Source organism: Neolamprologus brichardi, chromosome 4, assembly GCF_056152115.1.
Source record: "Neolamprologus brichardi isolate AB-2024 chromosome 4, ASM5615211v1, whole genome shotgun sequence".
NCBI classification, from domain to species: Eukaryota; Metazoa; Chordata; class Actinopteri; order Cichliformes; family Cichlidae; genus Neolamprologus; species Neolamprologus brichardi.
Genome location: NC_142107.1, coordinates 9,474,676 through 9,496,276, shown reverse-complemented (window position 1 = coordinate 9,496,276; position 21,601 = coordinate 9,474,676). Strand labels below are relative to the sequence as shown.

The 21,601-nt window shown below is 41.1% G+C and overlaps 1 protein-coding gene across 1 annotated transcript in view; it reads left to right on the top strand.

The window, feature by feature from the left end:
• pitpnc1a (phosphatidylinositol transfer protein cytoplasmic 1a) overlaps positions 1-21,601 on the top strand; it is a 47,491-nt gene that overhangs the window by 21,278 nt on the left and 4,612 nt on the right. Inside the window, exons 2-6 of the mRNA XM_006791542.3 lie at positions 6,750-6,898; positions 12,403-12,491; positions 13,854-13,861; positions 17,885-17,956; positions 19,977-20,072. Coding sequence (XP_006791605.1) covers positions 6,750-6,898; positions 12,403-12,491; positions 13,854-13,861; positions 17,885-17,956; positions 19,977-20,072 — 414 coding nt within the window. The remainder of the gene's footprint in view (positions 1-6,749; positions 6,899-12,402; positions 12,492-13,853; positions 13,862-17,884; positions 17,957-19,976; positions 20,073-21,601) is intronic.

Here is a 21,601-nt window from a genome sequence, read left to right as displayed (position 1 = left end):
TTATTTCTCTCTCGCCTAATTTCAAATTGAGGAGAAACCTGATGTCAGGAATATTTTCTGTAAGCTCTAAACAGGATTTTTTAGGCCATCTTTTTCATCAGTTGTGCGTCACATGTAAGCTAGTAAGCTGTCATTCTCTTTAATAGTAATAGAGTTTTTGTGGTTTTGTTTTATTGCTGTGAAATTGTCCATTTTAAATATTTTCCACTGCTTTGTTTCTAACTATGCTAGCAGAAAGATCGTTCGTTTGCTTTTTAAGTCTACAGCAGCATCACATGTGGCACTCTTTCTCCTTCTGTTTTCAGCATGCTTCTATCCCTACACTGATTGGACGTGAGCAAGGCCGTCTTAGTAACATCTACTGCAGATTCACCATGCATTTATCCTGTTTGTATGACTCTTTAAGGCACAGGTCTTATATGGAACTCCCACACCTCTGAAACAGCTCTGCACTGGAGCCAAATGTCCATTATGATAGAATATGAGCACAGGCAGCTCCACAGCAGTCCTCCTGATAGTATTTTTAATGGAATTCTTTGATCTGATGTATGATATTTAGGAGCATTTGCTCTGATGCTAGCTCGTTTCTGTGAGATGAGCAAGAAAATGGAAGCTGCTGTGTCACGTAGCCTGGAGGCACGATGCAGTATGTGTTTCTGTGCCTCTTCTGCTGGAGTATTTTGAGTGTGTTTTGCAGCTGAATTTAAAAATGTGACTATGATGCGATTATTATGTAATGTCACCTAATGTCCTTTTGTCATATAGTTTTAGATAAATTCTCCTAGTTTGTACAGTAGCTTTTGTATTAATGTACTAGTGTTGCACGTGATAGTCAGACTCGGAAAAACAGTGTTTGGAGGCCGCAGCATGAGCAAAATTATTGAAACCGTGTGCAATGAACTTGTTGCCTTTTAATGATAAGGATATGGTCAACGAACACTTACAGTCAGTTGCCATCTTCACTGCAAATAAACAAGAAAACCAGATCTTCTAGGAGAAAAACCATCACAACCATGATGGAGAATGCAACAACACGTACAGGATAACAAGTGGGAAAACAGCTGAAACTGTGAGACAGGAGAAGTATATATGCAAAGCACAAGAGAAAATAGGTCATCAAAATAAAACAAACTACCTAACAGCGAGACAAGGGCTAAGACACATGAGCTTGACACAGAGACAGACAAAATGTTAACCCAAGAAAGTGTTAACCTAAGGATTTACAAACACAGCGAAAGGAATGAAACCAGAACACTAAAGGAGCTTGTACCAGGCATAAAGAAATAAGAAACAAGGCACGTAAACACGAAGAAATAACAGAGAGATAAATATAACCAATACAGAACCATAAAAACCCTTAAACATCCCCAAAACTTAAAACCCTGGATGCAAGACCCAGGTACCATGACGGTAAAGACATGACTACTGACATTCCAGCACAGCCAGAACCTCCAGATCTGAAACAGAAATTCCCCCACAAATAGAACAAAAAGCAATTTAACTGCACAATGACATGGGCACATGGCAATTTTGCTTTTATGTAACCACAATACAACCAGGTGGTCATCAAGTGAGTCACTCTCCTAATGCAAAGATACTCATCACAGACGAGTTTTACTCAACAACTGACTGCAACATGCCAGGCTGCAAGGCAATTGCCCGTGCAGTTACTTTGCCATGAAAAATGGCTCCAGAGAACGCAGGCTGTTGCACGCTCCGCCGCTGGGTGACCAGTTGCAATGAGTCACTAACAGCGAAAAGTGCTGCAGTCGTCCGACAGCCACAGATTTGTGACCATTTCTGACCATTAAGAGGCAAGGATGTGACCTCAGGGAAGAGCTGTTGTTTTTAAAAATGCCTTGTTATTTATTCATAGCGCTGAAAGCATTTGTGGTCCAAGCCTGAATATATTTGTTAGGCGGGGTTTGATAAATTAGCAGCAGCGTTTGCCAGAATCATTAAATACATCTCCATGTACATTTGAAAATGTTTTTCTTGGCCGGTGTTTGTGTGCTGACAGAGGGTGTTTATATCTGCAGGTGCCCTCTGATGCTATAATAATTCATCCACCATATGTGCAGATGAGATAGCACAACATGGATGGATTTCACAAGTAAAGAGTTTAAAGCTTTTCATACCATTGCTGTAAGAAGTGAAAGGATAATTTTCTATAAATATATAAAATCTGTCTTTATTGATCAGCTTAGATGAGTTTACAAAAAGCAAATCCACTTCTTTGGCATGTATCCAGATGCACACATGCACACCCAGAAACGGACATAAAAATTAAAGCTATTTATCTCGACAGGAGCGAAGTCAGTTATCCAAGAATACTGAGCGCTGTGAGCAGCAATTACTCTGTCAGTGGTTGAATTTTAATTACATTTTAGCACTGTGCCCGGTATTGTCTCATGTGTGTAAGTGTAATTGTGTCTGCGTGTGTCCTTATCTTACAGTAGCACACTGTAGCACAATGACCACAGTTCCCCAACACCTGCTGTTGCGTTAGAGCAGGGAGCCAAAAAACCAGAGAGAGACACACACAGAGTGTGATCACAGTAAAAGGCTTAATGCTTTCATCTTAAAATGAATATCCTCTGTCTTTTAAATGCATGACCACAGACAGCCAGCCAAAGACTGGAAACAAGATGAAACAGTTAGCCTCGCTCTGTCCGAAGGTAGCAAAATCCACCTATCAGCATTTCTAAAGCTTAAGGAAAAAGAAGCTCAAAATTTTTTTGCTTTAGAGTTCTTTAATCTCTCCCGCCTACTGCAGCCCTCTTCTTCCTCAACTCTATTCTTTTGATATGTACAATAAGGCACGATTCGTGCTGCACTTTTTCTGTAATTTTGTTCCATTTTCTTGGGTCACTCTGGCCAAAAAAAAAAAGGAAATTTTGCCACCAGCACCAGGAGCAGCTCCATGAGCAATCACGGTCCACTACTTTAATTTCAAGGTTTCCATTACTTGAGTGCCAAAGGTGACTGAACTCTACGTGGCTTTTACCAGGTAATGAGCTAAGAGCAAAGTTTGGAGGTGAGCAAAAATAGGAGTTCAGAAAGTAAAAGGTTGGATTTTAGTGTATAGGTAGAGACCAGGTAAAGAGGAGTGAGACAGGAGGAGGTGTAAATAGGAGAGAAAAGAAAGTATACCTCAGCTGAAGAGAGCTCATATTTTCCCTTGCTGTCCTTGATCCTGCCCAGAGGCTCTAGAGGGAGAAAGAGAGAGATAAAAAGAAATTATTCATGGCCACTCTAACCAAGGCAAGGGCCACTTCTCCCTTCTAGTCATTAGAGCGAGATTTCCAAAGACAACAATGAAAAGCAGCCCCTCATTCATCAGCTGCAGCTTTCAGGTAGCCAGCAGACGGCGAGCCGGATACAATGCCTGGCAGGGAGCACAATGGCCGGGCTGTTTACACAACATGTCCAAACCCAAATTAGTCAAAGAGGGAAACAGAAAACATGGTGCTTAATGGTAATACACTGTTGCTAGTCATCAGTATGATGGGAGGGATGTTCAGAGGTCCTCTTGAGTGGGCACTCTGCCTTGATGTTTTTCATCCGGCGTGGAGATTTATGTCAGCTCTTCAACCATCTCTCATGTTTCAGCTACAACAGGAATATTTTGATATGTACAACAATCTCCTTTATCCTTCTTTAGCTGCCTCAGTGTTGGAATTCTGGATTTCATGTCATAGACTGGACAAAAGAATCTCTCAGGTTTTCTTTGTATTTTAAATGAATAACACGCTTTTGTAAACTGGTTATCATGGGTTGATTTGGTCATGAAATATGTTCGGCATATGATGGCATGTTTTTAAATTAAAATGAGTCCAAAAGCAGCCAGTGTCCAAAGAAAACCCTTTTCAGAAAGCCTGGAAAACTACTGTACAGGACCACTTAATCCAAAATTACAGGAAAGTCTGACTGCTTAGAAGCAAAATATAAAGAAGTGAGGAGTGAGTAAAGACTTCTGCAGTATACATAAGTATATATCTGTTGATCCAGTTGTTTAAACTTGCATTAATTGAATTTGAGACAATACAAAGACACAACACAGCATTCTGTTATATTGCATTAATGATGTCTTATTTACACATTCAGTTACATTACTGCTAAATGTAAGTGTTTGGTCTCTTTTTAAATCATGGGGAAAATATGTGTCCTTTCAGCTGCTGACTGCTCCACTGAGCTCAGCACTAGCAGGCTGTGCAGATGAAACAATTAGATAACAGACAAGGAAAAGCTCCATGAAGAACTTAACTTTCTGTGTGTACATTACTCGAAGCAGCCAGCTTTAACCAGTGACACTTTTTTTTATGAATCACATTATTCCTTGTTGTTTTATGCACAAATTTTGACAGACTTACTTGAACATGAGGACCCAAAAACAGGTTGCAGGAGTCAAGATAATAAATCTAAAAAAACAGTTTGATATCAGCGGAAAAGTGCACAGCCGGTGAAGACAAGAGGATAAACAAACCGTAACTAGGACCCGGAAATTACACATTGACAAACACAGATGAGGAAACAAAGGAGGCATTATGAGAAACTGGACATATTGAATTCCTGGGAAAAAAATGCAACACAAAAATTTCTCCAGAAAAGGAGAAGCTTTGCATTCATAGTAGAAGTTGTGCCTCAGTGCTGCAGCCATGTTTTAAAAGGCACAATTTTAATTGTGGAGATAAAATGGTTTGTGTTGCACTTTTTCAGTTTCACTACAGCTTGGATAGCATAGCTGGACAGTTTCTGTGGACAAGCCTGTCGCTTCCATGAAAACTACAGGCAACTGCAGCAATCTGCGAGTGAAATACGCATGGGAATTCATGTGGAATACACATTTTTCACTAGGGACAGGTTATCCTTGAAATTTTTGCATATCCACTATATGGACTTCAACATACTTATAGGTTACACTGCACTATTCTGACCCGGGCAACTTATTTTTGTTGTAATGTTGATGTATAGACTGTATGATAATAAAAGTCTATCTATCTCTGTGGGTTTCTAGGGGGAAATGGGGGTCATTAACTGGTCTCTAGGCCTGTGTAACTGGAGCTTTAGCATTAGTTTTCCTGGTAATCTTCATCCATCTCCAGCAACCACTTCCAACATGTTGGTGAGCTTTTATTTTTCCCTTACGACCAGATGGTCAAGGATCTGTGTCTAAACCTGTGTAAACAGGACCTTTTTCACTTGATCTTAAATTGTCACCATGATTGTCCCGTACAAAGTGGCTGTCAAGTTAATGTCACATGGTAAGCGGTCACATATCTACAATAGCACGCTTGTGTGCGCTCCCCGTTTAGTGCTCTGGACTTTTGGCTTTCAGTTACCGGTAGTTTCCTGGTGAAAATCTGTTTTTTTGGACTTTGACATCCATTTGAGCAAAAGGTTTATTTTCAGTTACTCTGCCTGCTCTTGATGCCCTTTGTCCTGCAAAACATGACACCAAAACTCAAATGTCTGATGAAATCCAAAGTCCAAGTAGCTCTCCTGTTTTTTTCTCTTAGCAACAATCCAAAATCCCGCAGTATAAGCTCGCACGTAGGATGAAAAGAAGCAACAAATATTCAAATCTCTTAAACTGGAACCAGCTCATTCTTTGCCTCTTTTGATGTGCTGATTACCATATCAGCTGCAAGAAGAGCTCAAAATGTGGGCAGGCTCGTGTGTTTGTGTGTGACTAAATACAGGTCCCCCATCTATTATGCCTGGTCTGTTACTGTGTCATTGCAGTGGAAAAACTATGCCAGACTCCAACAGCTGTGCTGTCAGAAACTCACAGCCATCCACATTTCAGCTGGGAATTCTCTGTCACAGCTCATTGCTCTCCTCTGATGGTCAGCAGATGGAAAAATTTGGCATTGTGATATAAGAAGTTTACTGGTATACATGAGCTCTGTTTTTTTTTTCCACTACACTATCACATTTCACTCCACTCCACTCCTTGCTTTATGTGGCTGGATGTAGAGTCACAAGTCAACAGCCCAGACGATCCTATTTTCCATTAGCTTAACACAGCTATCCTTGGTTGGAGCAGTGTGTGTGTGTGTGTGTGTGTGTGTGTGTGTTTGTGGGTGTGTATAGAGTCCTGCATGAGCCCTTGGCATTCCATCAGCGCGACATAAGTCACCATCAGGGCAGTATCAGTTTCCCCAGTGCGTAAATAGTCCCATGAGCAGTTAGAAATTCTCGCTCTTGTGCTCGTCATTTTCGAAATGTATGGAAAATTGTTGCCGTGTGACAGTAGTTGCCCCCGACACCCAGTCTGTCAAGGTGGCCGAAAGTGACACTGTCACAGGCCCAAGTGGGTCAGTGAGTGATGAGTGAAGGATTGTGCGTGTTGACTGATGTGTCACAAGGGACCATGGGATGGGTTCGTGTAACTGTCTGTTGCCACTGTTACTATTGTTGTGCCAATTGGTCCTGACCTGACAGGAGGCCTTTATCACCGAGCTGCAGACGGCTCCTAATCCAGCAGCTTTCTTTTGCTATGGTGACTGCCCCCAGGTGTCAGGAGCGTGCAGGTGCTGTAATCCTGGTATTTCCTCTCCCGCATTTATTTTTATGGCTTCCATAAAATCAGACGATTGGGTCAGTTCCTGGACTTTCACCAAGAAGATTTTGTTTCCGTTAACTTTGGCCGCATCAGCATGCTGATTCAGATGTGTAAAATGTTAATTGCCTCCCTATATTTGATAAAGTCTCCTTTTTCTTTTTGGTCCTCCTTTGTTTTTCAGTACCGGATCGGCCAGCTGTATATGATCAGCAAACACAGTCATGAACAGAGTGAACGTGGAGAAGGTGTGGAGGTGGTGCAGAATGAGCCTTATGAGGACCCAGAGCACGGATCGGGCCAGTTCACGGAGAAACGGATCTACCTTAACAAGTGAGTGTAATTTCCCACCTACAGTGGGCTTGAAAAAACGAATAAATAAAAAAGTATTTGGACTATAAACCACTGAGCAAACATCTAAATCACTTTCATAAGGGCTTCTAACTTTAGCTTTATGTTACTTAAACATCCAACATATCGACTGAGGAACCACAGCATGCTGTGTATACTCTTATTTTGTTGTACATATCTGTACACCTTTGCACAAACCTATATACTAACATATATACTGTCAAATTCCATGTATATATGTAAAGTATATAGCTTATATACTGTATATATAGTAACCAATGATCTATCCTGTATTTATTCCATAGATTTTTCCAAAGGCTTTGCACTCAGCACCTTTTTACAAATAAATATAAATACACTATATATGTAGTTATTGTCTGTGTCATGTTGCTATTGTCCGTGTTGTCTATTCTGTTAATGCGTAGAGCAAAGAAAAAGATAGAGCCCAGTTCCTTGTATGGGTACCCATTATTGGACAATAAAAGGCTACTCTGACTGTCTAGCACTTTCTCTGACAATAATAATTCTCAGCATTGAAGCAGTTTCCATGTATTGAGCTCCTGCTGCTTAGTTGTTACGTGATTTGACAAGTTAAAGACAAGCTCGCATATTTGCCTCTGCATAGCTGTCACTGAACTCATTCTTTCAGTGCGTTAACACACGGTTAGCCACTGGTGACATGTCTAATGATCTGCTCTGCTGAAATTAAAATCTGCATCATGAATGCCTGACAAAGGGTGTGTTGAGGTTGTAAAGAAGCCCTCTCAATGCTTTTTCAACTAAAAGCAATCCCAGCTACAGTGACTTGCAAAAGTATTCGGCCCCCTTGGACTTTTCCACATTTTGTCACATTACAGCCACAAACATGAATCAATTTTATTGGAATTCCACGTGAAAGACCAACACAAAGTGGTGTACACGTGAGAAGTGGAACTAAAATCATACATGATTCCAAACATTTTTTACAAATAAATAACTGAAAAGTGGGGTGTGCGTAATTATTCAGCCCCCTTTGGTCTGAGTGCAGTCAGTTGCCCATAGACATTGCCTGATGAGTGCTAATGACTAAATAGAGTGCAGCTGTGTGTAATCTAATGTCAGTACAAATACAGCTGCTCTGTGACGGCCTCAGAGGTTGTCTAAGAGAATATTGGGAGCAACAACACCATGAAGTCCAAAGAACACACCAGACAGGTCAGGGATAAAGTTATTGAGAAATGTAAAGCAGGCTTAGGCTACAAAAAGATTTCCCAAGCCTTGAACATCCCATGGAGCACTGTTCAAGCAATCATTCAGAAATGGAAGGAGTATGGCACAACTGTAAACCTACCAAGACAAGGCCGTCCACCTAAACTCACCGGCCGAACAAGGAGAGCGCTGATCAGAAATGCAGCCAAGAGGCCCATGGTGACTCTGGACGACCTGCAGAGATCTACAGCTCAGGTGGGGGAATCTGTCCATAGGACAACTATTAGTCGTGCACTGCACAAAGTTGGCCTTTATGGAAGAGTGACAAGAAGAAAGCCATTGTTAACAGAAAACCATAAGAAGTCCCATTTGCAGTTTGCCACAAGCCATGTGGGGGACACAGCAAACATGTGGAAGAAGGTGCTCTGGTCAGATGAGACCAAAATGGAACTTTTTGGACAAAATGAAAAACGCTATGTGTGGCGGAAAACTAACACTGCACATCACTCTGAACACACCAACCCCACTGTCAAATATGGTGGTGGCAGCTTCATGCTCTGGGGCTGCTTCTCTTCAGCAGGAACAGGGAAGCTGGTCAGAGTTGATGGGAAGATGGATGGAGCCAAATACAGGGCAATCTTGGAAGAAAACCTCTTGGAGTCTGCAAGAGACTTGAGACTGGGGTGGAGGTTCACCTTCCAGCAGGACAACGACCCTAAACATAAAGCCAGGGCAACAGTGGAATGGTTTAAAACAAAACATATCCATGTGTTAGAATGGCCCAGTCAAAGTCCAGATCTAAATCCAATCGAGAATCTGTGGCAAGATCTGAAAACTGCTGTTCACAAACACTGTCCATCTAATCTGATAGATAGTCTCTAGATGTGCAAAGCTGGTAGAGACATACCCTAACAGACTGGCAGCTGTAATTGCAGCAAAAGGTGGTTCTACAAATTATTGACTCAGGGGGCTGAATAATTACGCACACCCCACTTTTCATTTATTTGTAAAAAATGTTTGGAATCATGTATGATTTTCGTTCCACTTCTCACATGTACACCACTTTGTATTGGTCTTTCACGTGGAATTCTGATAAAATTGATTCATGTTTGTGGCTGTAATGTGACAAAATGTGGAAAAGTCCAAGGGGGCCGAATACTTTTGCAAGCCACTGTACATGACTTGAACAATGAACTCATTCATGAGTCTTTCTATCAGATTTGTAGTTTGGGAAATCTGATAGGCGGCAAAAAAAACCATTTTCACAGAAGTCTATGGAGTCCTGTGAAAAACTAAAGTAAGTAAACCCTATGGTTCAGTAGCTTTTTAAACCACTTTCAGTAAGCAATAACTTTAGAGACTTAATCAGTCTCTTACATCATCACGTAGGGAATTTGGTCCTCTCCTCTTCACATCATTCCTTCAGTTAATTTAGCGTCATAGAGATTTTATATGCCCAACTCTCTTAAAGTCTTGCATTTCACACATAGCATTTTAGTCTAGTTAAGGTCCGGACTTTAACTGGGCCATTGCAGTACCTTGGGTTTTTTTCTTTTTTTCAACTATTCTGTTGTAGATTTTCTGCTTTGCTTGGGAATATTTTCCTGCTGTAAGACAGGTTTAGCTGACTGCGTCATTTGAACAGGTGTGTGACAAAAAGAACGTGGACCCAGATGCAGGACTCAGTAGACTGACATAACTCAAAATCACAGATTTATTTTATTGCTGACAAAAAGGCAAATTAAACAAAAACCAAAAACAGTAAGTGAGCTGAACAGGAACAACCTGGCTGCTAGAGATTTACACATCATGAAGGAGGACCAAACAGAGGCAGACAGTATTCACCAGTAGGGGATTAGGACTAAGTGGAGACACCTGGGGAACACAGCTGAATAGAATCTGGCTGACAAGACAGGGGAAGATAAACCGAACATCACGCACAGAAGAAGAGGGACTGTCAAAATAAAACAGAAACCATGTAGGAACTTGCAACACGTTAGAAAGGTCTGGAACTTGACTGGACAAACCAGGAAACCAGAGAACAGAATACTGAGACCAGACAGACACATGGACATGACTGGCGAGACAGAAAGGAAGACAAACACAGCAATAAGACAGACTACACATGGAAACACACAGAGGCAGGAAAAACAGCAATGAACTAGAATATAAACACACTACAATACAATGTATAGAGGATAGTATGACCAGGGAAAATATGTGACCTTGGGGCAATTGTACTTACTTTTCTACAAGACTGGATGCGATTCTGTGAAACAGTTTTTCACTGTTACAGATCCTTCCGGTCCGCTTAAGCCCTGATTATAATCATGAAAAAGCTCCGAAAGGCACCAACAATGCAGTATTTGAAGAGATTAAACTGGAACAATCTATTACATAAACTCGATGTCTAAATGTGTCTATCCATTAATCCATTAAAATTTACTGAATTGTTGTGCAGGTAAAGCAATAATGTTACTTTCTATTATTATTATTTCGTATAGTCTTATTCTGGTAAGATAGATTCTGTGAGACAAGATTGAGTCGCTCACTGCCAAAAGTCAGACTGTGAGATAAAAAGCGATCCATGCGAAGAATACCAAAGAAGACTGAGGTGGAAGTTTTTGTGCTCTGAAGTGACAAGTAAGTGGGCCTTTGGGAAATATAAAGTGTCACTGACAAACTCAGTGAAGAGGAGGGCAGAGTGTGGTGTGTGTTTAGCCGAGTGTGATAGTGTGTGTGTGTGTGTGTGCACAGAAAGATGAGGTCAGTGTAAATGATGGATAATTTGAGCAGTCGCTGTCGGACACCGAGTGGAGCCTGCATCCCTCCACCCACAAACCACCTGTTAGTATGTTATAGCTGCATTCTGTGCGTGTGTGTCTGTGTGTATGTGTATGTGTGGCTTGCAAATAAGGCAGTGTGAGGACATGTGGCTAGTCTGCTGTGTCTGGACATTCCCTTGGCTGTTTGACAGGTTATTAGAAGGGGACTGAAGGAAACTGTCTGCCTCATGTTCCCATAGTTTATACAGTCTTAAGCCATTTGCAGATACACACTGCAGCCCTGAGCATTGATTGGACTTATCTAATAGAGGTGCACGTGAGAACTCAAATTTCCAGCACAGTCACACGGGACATTAGTCAGTTGCTTTAACCTGCCTGCACCTTTTGTAAAATGTATGCATAATGTTGCATTCTGCAAACACTAATATTTTAGTGCTCTGCCTGCCTGCAGGTGAGTGGGCGTCATGTGTCCTGCCTCCTGCTGTCTCTATCTAGGCAGCTCCCTCTCCTAAAACAGAGTATCTCCAGTAGCAGAGCGTTTCCTGCTGCATGCCCAGTTTGAAAAAGGACAACTTTTCAAATATCCTGATCTTATTCTTCTGAAATTATCCAAAGTTCTTGTGTAAAATGGCTTTAGTGACAAACCAGCTCAATTTCCATATTCACTTACAACTAGCAGACATAGAAAAAGAAAAAGAGAAGAAGTTGGAGATGTGAGAGTTAAATAATCAGTGGTTAAGAGAGAATTTTTCTGAAAGGTACAACTTAATGATGACTTTGAGTCCAATTATGCTGCTATTTGCTGCGCTTTGATTGTCTGCTTTTCAGGGAGCAGAAATCTGGACTAAATGTGATTTGGGCTGTAGTGAATTTTTTCTGATGGCACTCAGTAATGACTGTCTGCAACCCTTCTTTTCTCTCGGCATCTATTGGCAATCAGGACTTACTGTTCCAAATGTCAAAGTCTCAAAAGTCAATCTTCCCCATTCACTGGTATTCACTGGTAAATTTGTGTATTTCTCAGATTTCTGACATGGCAATTTCCTTCCAGCTCACCAAAGCCCTGATGTTCCCTTTCCGCAGCAATCTTTTTTTTTCTTCTTCTTCTTTTTTTTTTTTTTGATTAGACATCCAATGAGGTGCTCGGCTACTTGGCTGTCAGCATTTAGAATCCATTTGTGCTGAGTAATAGCCCTCCCCCTGTATTTCCTCTATTTGCCTTCCATGCCCTTTTCTATATCTATCACAATGAACACTAGTGAAACTCCCCTGCAGGGTACAGGGTGTAATCAACTTCCCCAAGGGACCATCATGGCTGCCCTGTATAGCCTCCATTATGACTCCACACAGCTGGATGCTTCTTGTTGCCTGTTCTAGATAATAGCCTAAAGAAGAAGAGTGGAGAAACTTTAAGAGGAAACTACCATGCTGTACACAAACTATTTGTTTAAGCTGTTCTCTTTCTTCTTCTTCTTAACTTTACTAACCTATCCACTCATCTATCTTTGACAGCAAGCTCCCCAGTTGGGCCAGAGCAGTGGTCCCCAAGATCTTCTATGTCACAGAGAAGGCTTGGAACTATTACCCATACACTATCACAGGTAATGCTTTAATTATACGCCTTAGTCTGCTCTAAAAGAATTTAGAAGAATTGGTGCAATGATATAGGATCACAACTCTGTCCAGAGCAAATAGATTTAGAATAAACACTGCCGTAAAGGGAGTAATCTGCCTGTTTTTGTTCTCAATATTTAGCATCACTGTTGTGTGCATGATAAAAATCACACTTTAATTCCGACCACAACATTAGAGCTAGGCTGATATGTTGGCCGATATTTGCTAAAACCAATATCAGTATTGTCATTTGTAGGGCTGATAAATGAAAAATTGAAAAGTAAAGAAGATGTGGGAGAAATACCGTTCAACCAGGTTGTGAGTGATGACATTAGATAGTTTGCACACCAGAGGGCACTCTGCAACGTTCCTGTTGGCCTGTTCGGAATGGCACCAACACAACGTCCAGCTGAGCTGAGTAAAGTGTTAGGGCTATTTTACACCTGCTATGCAGAGCTTTGCAAATGAGAAAGTTGACAACAGATTGGCTAGTTGCCATTTCTGCAGGTCATGTATGTCTTGATTTTTGTAACCTGCTGCCTTGTGCCAGCTGCGTCAAAGACACGAGTGTACGACTGTGTCGTTTTTCTTTACCGCTTTGATCACATCAAAACAAGATTCATTTTAAACTTGGTTGTCATTTTCTTAGTATGTACAGATAAGTACCTACATTTGGTATCAAATGTTGGGGAAATCTGTTTGTTTCATTAGGAAAATAATTATTTTGGCCTATTTCATTGTCAAGTGTTGTTTTTCACAATCTGGTCATTTCTACAGTGTAACATCGTTCCGTTTTTACATTTCCACAATAAATTTGGCAGCAACAAGGTGTCGGTATTTATCTGTCAGATTGTTTTTCTTTGATTTATTTAAAAATATTAGCTGTAATGTGCTTTCTATCAAATGTGTAAATTAAAGCGATAGCATTAGGTTTTCAAAAAGCTTATAGCAGAGCTAGAACAGCTCTAAATGTCACAAAACATAAAGTAAACATCTTATTGCATTTAGGATTTTTGTATGTACAGTGTGTTTATATGACAGACTAAATATGCGCTCAGCAGGACCGTGCATGTCAAAAACAATCAGTGTCACACAGATTTTTAAAAATGGAGCAATATCATAGTGAAATGGGCTCCTCTCATGTGCTTTTACTGGAAATGAAGTGCTACTGAGCTGAGGCTTAATGGTTCTTTTTTTTCATTGTGAGCTGAAGTATTTTTTTCTTCTCTCCTCTCGTCTTATCTCTCTCATTCTCTTTCATGCCTTTGTCCCCCCACCCACCTCCCCACCCCCCTCAAACTCCCATTCCCATCCATTATACTGATGGCCTCTGCTGATGATGTGGTCAGAGTACACGGTGAGTAGTTTTGGTGTACCTGCACACAGACACACACACTCATACACACACAAAACCACTTTGATCGACCAGCTGCCTGGAAGATCTCGTGTTGTAGAGTTTAAGGGTGAGTGTTAGAAGAGGAGCGGGTTATGTTTGTTGAGCCCTGAGTCCAGCACATCTCTGACAACACCCAACACTATCAGTATCAAGGACATCAGTGCATGCTGAGCAGCATGTACAAGACAGTTGTAATACTTTACTTTATTGTGATATTTGATATTTACTGGTTGTAACAATCATCAGGGCATTTACAGCATGAAGCAATGTCCATATTAACCCAAGTCCTGCCTGTGAGTTCTCAAAATACATGGGCACAAATATGCACTTTAATATTAGAAAATATCAGAAATGTGGGTGCTGAGCTGGACCTGTCTCAGCTTTACTTCCTGGAACAAGAGAAACAGAGAACACGTCACCACTGCTCTAGAGTCCAGTGGCGATTGGCTTTACGCCACAGCATCCGTCACTTTGCAGTGCACTTGGTGATGTAAAGCTTGGATGCTGCTGCTCATCCATGGAAACCCATTCCATAAAGCTCTCTGCGCGCTGTTCTTGAGCTAATCTAAAAGCCACATGAAGTTTGTAGGTCTGTCGTGATTGACTCTGCAGAAAGTTGGCGACCTCTGTGACCTGCGTGCCTCTGCAGCCGCTGACCCCGTTCTGTGATTTCACATGGGCTACTACTTCGAGGCTAATTTGCTGTTGCTACCTAATCACTTTCACTCTCTTATATTACCACTAACAGTTGACTGTGGAATATTTAGTAGTGAGAAAATTTCATGACTGGACTTATTGTACAGGTGGCATCCTATCACTGTACCATGCTGGAACTCAGAGAGCGACCCATTCTTTCACAAATGTTTGTAGAGGCAGTCTGCATGCCTAGGTGTTTAATTTTATGCAACTGTGCTGATGAAAGGGATTGAATTTAATAATTTGGATGGGTGAGTAAATACTTTTGGACTACTTTATAGCGTACAAAGAAAACAAAGTGAAATGAATCCAGCTTAAGCTTAGAACATGCGAGGACAGACACCGAAACACAGACTGAGGGGGAAGACAGCATTATTTCTAAAAGTTGATTATACACTAAGGTTAATCGGGGGGATAGGGAACAGACAGGTGAAACTAATCAAGGATAATGAGACAGGAGGAAGTAAAATTAGAAACAAGACAGAAAGAGAAAAGATTACCAAAATAAAAACGTGTAGTGACTAACTTTGCACAACGACAACACCATAATGCACTTAAACTCAACGAAGAGTAAGTCTGCTATGAAATCAACACAACAAATGACTCAAAATAGGAACAAAGAGCCAAAGCTGAAGCTAAAAAGGAACATGAAAATCAAATATGACAACAAACATTAAACTTAAGAACAGAAAAAACCTCAGATTTAAAGACCCAGGACCCAGAACAAGTGGCACTACACCATACAGCTCAGTTCAATTTGAAGCATTATGTTTGTTTAAGTAGTTTAACCTCTTCAGTCACACAAATCTAGTTTTTAGTTATCATGACTGCCATAAATAACGTGTTGTGATTGCAGGTATATACAAATATAAGAATATATGCAAGAATAAAAGAGAAAGGGAAATGTGCCCATCTTATTATTCTGTCCTTTTTTTCATCAGATTGTGCTCACAGCAAGTGAAGTCTTTAACAAAACCACCATGCATATCTGAAACAAATGTAATTTCACGTCTGATCCCCAGTGTGATCTGATACCTCGATTAAATCCAAACAAAGTTTATTCTTTTAAACTTATTTTTTATTATTACCTTCTGTTTTTTTCACCTCTCTTTCTCTTTTTGACGTTGGGGATTTTTTGCTGTGCATAATTTTGGAAAATGAGAATAACACAAAAACATCAGGGTTCATTTACACCCAAGTAATGGGATAAAAATGGAAATTAAGATTATGAATATCGTCTCAACTGTCGCTTTAAAAGTGAACCTGCGAGACAGCAATAGTCATCATTAGCTGCTGGCACAAAGCAGTGAAGGATAACACAGATGTCGAGGCATCCCTGTGGAAGGAGTGTAATCCCTCCAGCGTGCAGAGATCTGTTCTGAAGTTAGCTTCCAGTTAGGTAGATGTGGAATATCTCCACAGGGAGAAGCTAAGGACAAATCCTGAAAAAAAAAAACATCCAAGTTGCTTTTGGATAAATTAGCTCCTCAGTCTGTCCCTAGGATTGAGCCCAGACACTCATCTGAATTGAATTGTTTTATTCAATACTTCCAAGCACATGAGACTATCAAACATACTTGTTAGAGCTTCAGATTCGCGTCCAGATCTGCTTCAACAACAGCCGCACCCCTGCTGCTCCAGCCTGTTTGTCAATATGAGCTAATCAGACATTAACAGAAACCCCACAGCTCTCAGCTGTTTGAATGTTTAATTGACTGTTGCCAACAAAAAGCACTAATGATTTGCACCAGGACATTAAGAAGACATGCCCTAAGACATGCCCGCCCAGACACACACATGCACATATGCACGCACGCACACGGCCTCTCTGTGTGTGAAGCAGCAGGAATGCATCAGTGAACCACATATAAAATCAGCAGCAGGCCATTTCTTTAGCCTCGCTGAGATTATGCAACTGCCTCTGCAGCATCTGGATGTTTCAGGGAGGTCACGCCAGCTCATGTGAAACTGTGAAACTTTTCTTGAGTTAACAGCCTTAAGAATATGAGCGCTGTGGCAGCAGCTACTGTGGTTTTTGGATGCATGTCACATCGTTACCTCTTACTCTGACTGCAGAGTACAACACATTACTCCTACAGGAGCTCCTCTCCCATGTGGAAACCCATACCACGAAGCTAGCCGTGCACAGTTTTGGTGCTGATGTTAATGCGACAGGAGGTTTGGAGCTCTGCAGTCATTCGTGGCTGAGTTGCCATGGTTTTTGTATCACTTACAGCTGATTGCGCTCTAAGATGGAAGACATTTCACCAGCTGACTTGTTGCAGTGGTGGCATCTTATTACAGGACCACACTTGTAACAACAAGGCAGACTGCATGGAGAGGTGCTTGATTTTACACACGTCTCACTGTGAGTGCTCACTGTGATGGTCTTGGACATTTATTTCTAGCACCAAATTCAGTTTTAAAGAAATTTCTTAGTTTTAAAGAAATATCTTCATTGTTCATCTGTAAATGACAAACACCTTTTTAATATTGACCAGTTTGACTTGAAACAGCAGGTCAGTTGTTACTGATGTAGGTTCAAAGTAGTCTTGTTAACCTACTAATTCATGTTAGAGCTGCTTTACGTGTGTAGACATTTATCCTCTGTCACCATCATCAGTATCAGAAACACAGAGACACGCTCACACAAACACACCTCGCACAGTTTTCTTGTTTCTCTTTAAGACTCACAAGGCCACTGAATTGTGCTGAGTAATTACAATAAGGCCTCTCGTTCCACATCACTGTGAATATACCATGTGTAGCATCACTTATTGATGGCATGCATAAACACAAACACTGGCTTTTGCATTTACAGCTCGTGTATCCAGTATTCATCCTTCTACACTGTATAATGATTGTGTTGAGCTTTAATTTGGTTAAAGACAGTAAAAATGGACAAAAACACTAAAGTGTGATGTGGTTTTAAATCTCCGGAGTGAGAGAATAACCATTACTGCGTTGGTTTTGGGTAATAAAACCCAAGATATAAGCCCCTGTCAGACACACAGTCCTCTCCATTAATCTGATCTGGCATCTGAGCGTGTCGGCTTCTTGTGCTTTCAGCACAGCAACTAAAATGCAGCGAAGCTAAAGAGTAAGCTACTGTAAGACTACATGCACACATATTGACCTAAACAACAGGATGTTGTCACTTTAGCAGACTGATGAAGCTTACAGTGTTAAAAATCTCTGAAAAAGGGCTGGAACAAACGACATTAAGCAATGCAGTTATTAACAGAGAAACTCACGCGTTGTTTATTTCTCACTTTTCCCTCCCTTCAGTGCTCCTTCCTGCCCAAGTTTTCCATCCACATTGAGACCAAATATGAGGATAACAAAGGGAACAATGATAATGTGAGTAAAGCTCCGAGTGCCGTGCCGTTGGAAGTGAATCGTAGGAACAAAGCTGCATCTGAAAGAAAGAGGATAGAATTTAGGTTCTCTCTTTTCATGTACCTTTGCCCTTTTGTGCTCTTTGCTGTCTGCTTTGTTGCCTCATCTTGTTGCTTCTTGTCTTTTCCCCAAAATCAAAAATAATGAATTCTCTTTGTCAGAGGGTTATTGCATCATTGTGTGCCAAGGACATCAGGAGGATTATCAGTCATTCTGCTGTTCTGATTTCTTCAGGCAGTGATTGCGACTGTTAACATGAATGTTTTTGTCTTGGTTCATTTGTATCTTGGACAATCAGTGCAGTTGTAGAAAAGTATGTCTCTTTTTCAATCTGTCATTATGATAATTTCTCATAGATACTTTGCCAGATAGACACATCTGAACAATAGGTGGACAGTCTGAATCTCTATAACGAGCAAAGTTTTTGGTTAACAGCTCTTTCGGAATCACTTTGTTGGTGCAAACATACAATTTTATGCCTGTCAAACCTCAGTGTCTTTGGCATTTTTCATACAATTAATTCACAGAAAAATGTGTTTTTCAAGACAGACTAGTAAGAAAGTCCCTAAAGACAAAATTTAAAATTGGTTCTTTGCTAAGTTGTTTGTTACGTGTAGAAACAACAATGGTTCAAATGATCCACTGAAAATGGTCACGTAGACGGACTAGACCAGGGGTGGGCAATCTCAGTCCACGAGGGCCGGTGTCCCTGCAGGTTTTAGATCTCACCTTGGGTCAACACACCTGAATCACATGATTAGTTTGTTACCAGGCCTCTGGGGAACTTCAGGACATGTTGAGGAGCTAATTTAGCCATTTAAATCTGCTGTGTTGGTTCGAGGACACATCTAAAACCTGCAGGGACACCGGCCCCCGTGGACTGAGATTGCCCACGCCTGGACTAGACTGAAAGCAAGTGAAAAAGCAGCCTGTTGTCTTAAGACCAACATTAAAAAACCTTCAGACAATCTGCAGAACTAATGTTTAAGACCACTTTTAAAAATTACAAGAAAGTCTGGCTCCTTTAAAGTAAAATATAAAGAAATAAGAGCTGGTTAAAAACTTTTCCACAGAACTATAGCTATAAAATAGATTGACTGTAATTGTCTTTTATTAAATCAACCTGACAAGGTCCTGCTGGTTGTGTTGAGTATTTCAAACCAGGTAAAAGCACTTCAAATCATCTCCACCTCACCTTCAGAGCAACACTTGGTATTGGCAGTGGAGGCAAGTCTGACTGTTGCACAATATTACTCGAACACACAATGTAGTAGAAGGAAAAGGCTGCGGCCCCACCTAGTGGTGGATTATGGGAGTTGCAAGAACATCCCGATGGTTTCACAGATGGTCAAAATCTCACATTTGAAACTGATTGTAACAAATGTGGGTGCAGGCAAACTCAATAGAAGGGTCTTTTCGCTCTCATGTTAACACCCCACTGGTCCCACCATTTGTGCAGTCACCGCTATTCTCTCTTTATTCCAGCCTCCCTCATTTCTTGTAATAACCTTGGCAGTTGACTCCCTGCCCTTTGTTCCTGGCCCTATACCCATGGAAAAGATTCAAAGAATGCAGGAAGTTTAATTAATGTCCGTGACTCAAGAGCACTTTCACTGCTCTGAAAGGAGCGGATAACTAGTCAACATTGCTTTGCTGCGTCCCGTGAGTCACACAGGAGGAAATCATTGACCACTTGGTGTGACTCTCATTCCTACTCACAGTTTGTTTGGCCTATTGTTTGAGGGTAAAGCTAGAAGGATGGGACGTGCTCAGGAAATGATCGTTTTGTCTAACGTAAACCCATTCAACCACTGCTTTCCTGTACAGCAATATGATGTGTGACTAAAATGACTCCCAGCATTTACGTGATGCGTGAAGCTGCCTTTATAAATCCACCAAGTGACGGCACTTCATCCCACAGCATTTGTCAACGCCACTGATTGAGCTGTCCTCACATACTGAACTGTTCCCTGTTCGTCAGATCTTTGGCAGTGAGCCCAGAGAAGAGGAGATGGATGTGTGTTTGTTGGACATCGCTTACGATGAGATCCCCGAGCGCCACTACAAGGAGTCGGAGGTGAGGAGAGCGACGTCACTGACCTCAGGATAAGGAGTGAATGAATACTTGCAGCCACGGCACAGATACTGCGGAAGGAAGTGGAAAGAAGGGTGAATAGGAGGGAGGAGGAGAGAAGTCAACAACTGAGATGTGAGGAGAAAGGAACAGAATAGGGTGTTATCTTTTCTCCACCAGCACCAGCTCGTGTTTGACCACCAGCAGGCCATCTGCCTCCTCTGGGCGATGGAAGGAAGGGAAACGCATGTTTATGTGTGGGGGAGGTGATGGGCATTAGCTGTGGAGATTTGACATTTGTATGCGCGTGCGTTCGCTCATCTATCAGGACGTGATGGTCATAAAAAGCTGAGCTATTAATAACCAAGAGGGGTCATGACAGCGCTGCAGTTTTATTATTGACACCCTCACTTTCACACACGCACCTCCCACCGATCTCTGTGCTCTTCTGCTTTTAACCACTGAGAGCTAAGAATAGCACAGACATGCTGTCCAGAGCTAAACATAGAAGTCAGATGTCTAATGTAAATATTATTTTAAAAAGCAGATGAACTGTGTCAAATGTCCAAGTTTAAAAGAGACGGGGTTAAAAACAAAGGAGAAAAAAGTCAAAGGTCTGACAGCAGGTGCTCATGATGCAAACGCATGCAACCAGCGTCCACAAGACAAGAAAGAATTTCCAGTGCTGAAGATAAAAAGACGTTATTGTAGTGTCTAAACGTATTTTAACTAAATAAAACCAGCATGCATCACACTGAGAAATCAATTAATACAAAAAAAATGAAGGATCTTTAAAACCACGTTTGGCTCAATACTCGTCAACACATGCATGAGTGTCAGATGCTTGATTTTAATGGAATTTGATGTAATCTTAATCAACAAAAAGCCTCTCTGCCCCACTGATATTAGTTCAAGCCATAGCTCGTATAGAAAAGATGGATGTCACCTATTTTGTGTTTGTGTTCTGCTGTTATTAAAGCCTGGAGATGCTGTTCACAGTCACAACTTAGTCTGTGTTATAATCTATTTTACTCCAAATATGAACATCATTTTCAAAATAAACCCCATGATGTATGAAAGAAGGTATTAAAATAACATTTGAGACCATAAAGTGACAAATGCTTTTGAGTTTTTTGCCGTTTGTATGAGCATGGCGCAGTCTGGCCTTGGGTGAGTTTGCTGCATCGTCAAGACTGTGGCAATGCTCCAGACCTGCAAACTACCAAAAACTTCTGTTTTCATAGAGATCCTCACACTTGCTGGTGATTTGACTGGATGCAGCATATATGACACAGTATATAGAACCAAACTACTTGCAGCCAGAGGATTTGCTCCCTGCTGGTCACCAGAAAGAAATCATATTTAAAGCACTTTGACTTTGGCTTCACTTTTTAGACCTTCTTGAAATACAATCTACAGTTAATGAAACTTGTTCAGCAAAACCAGGAGGAAAAGTAAGTGAAGTAAACGTCTTGATGCATTCTCAATCATCCAGGAAAATAAATCTCTAAAAGTTGATTCTGTTCATCTGG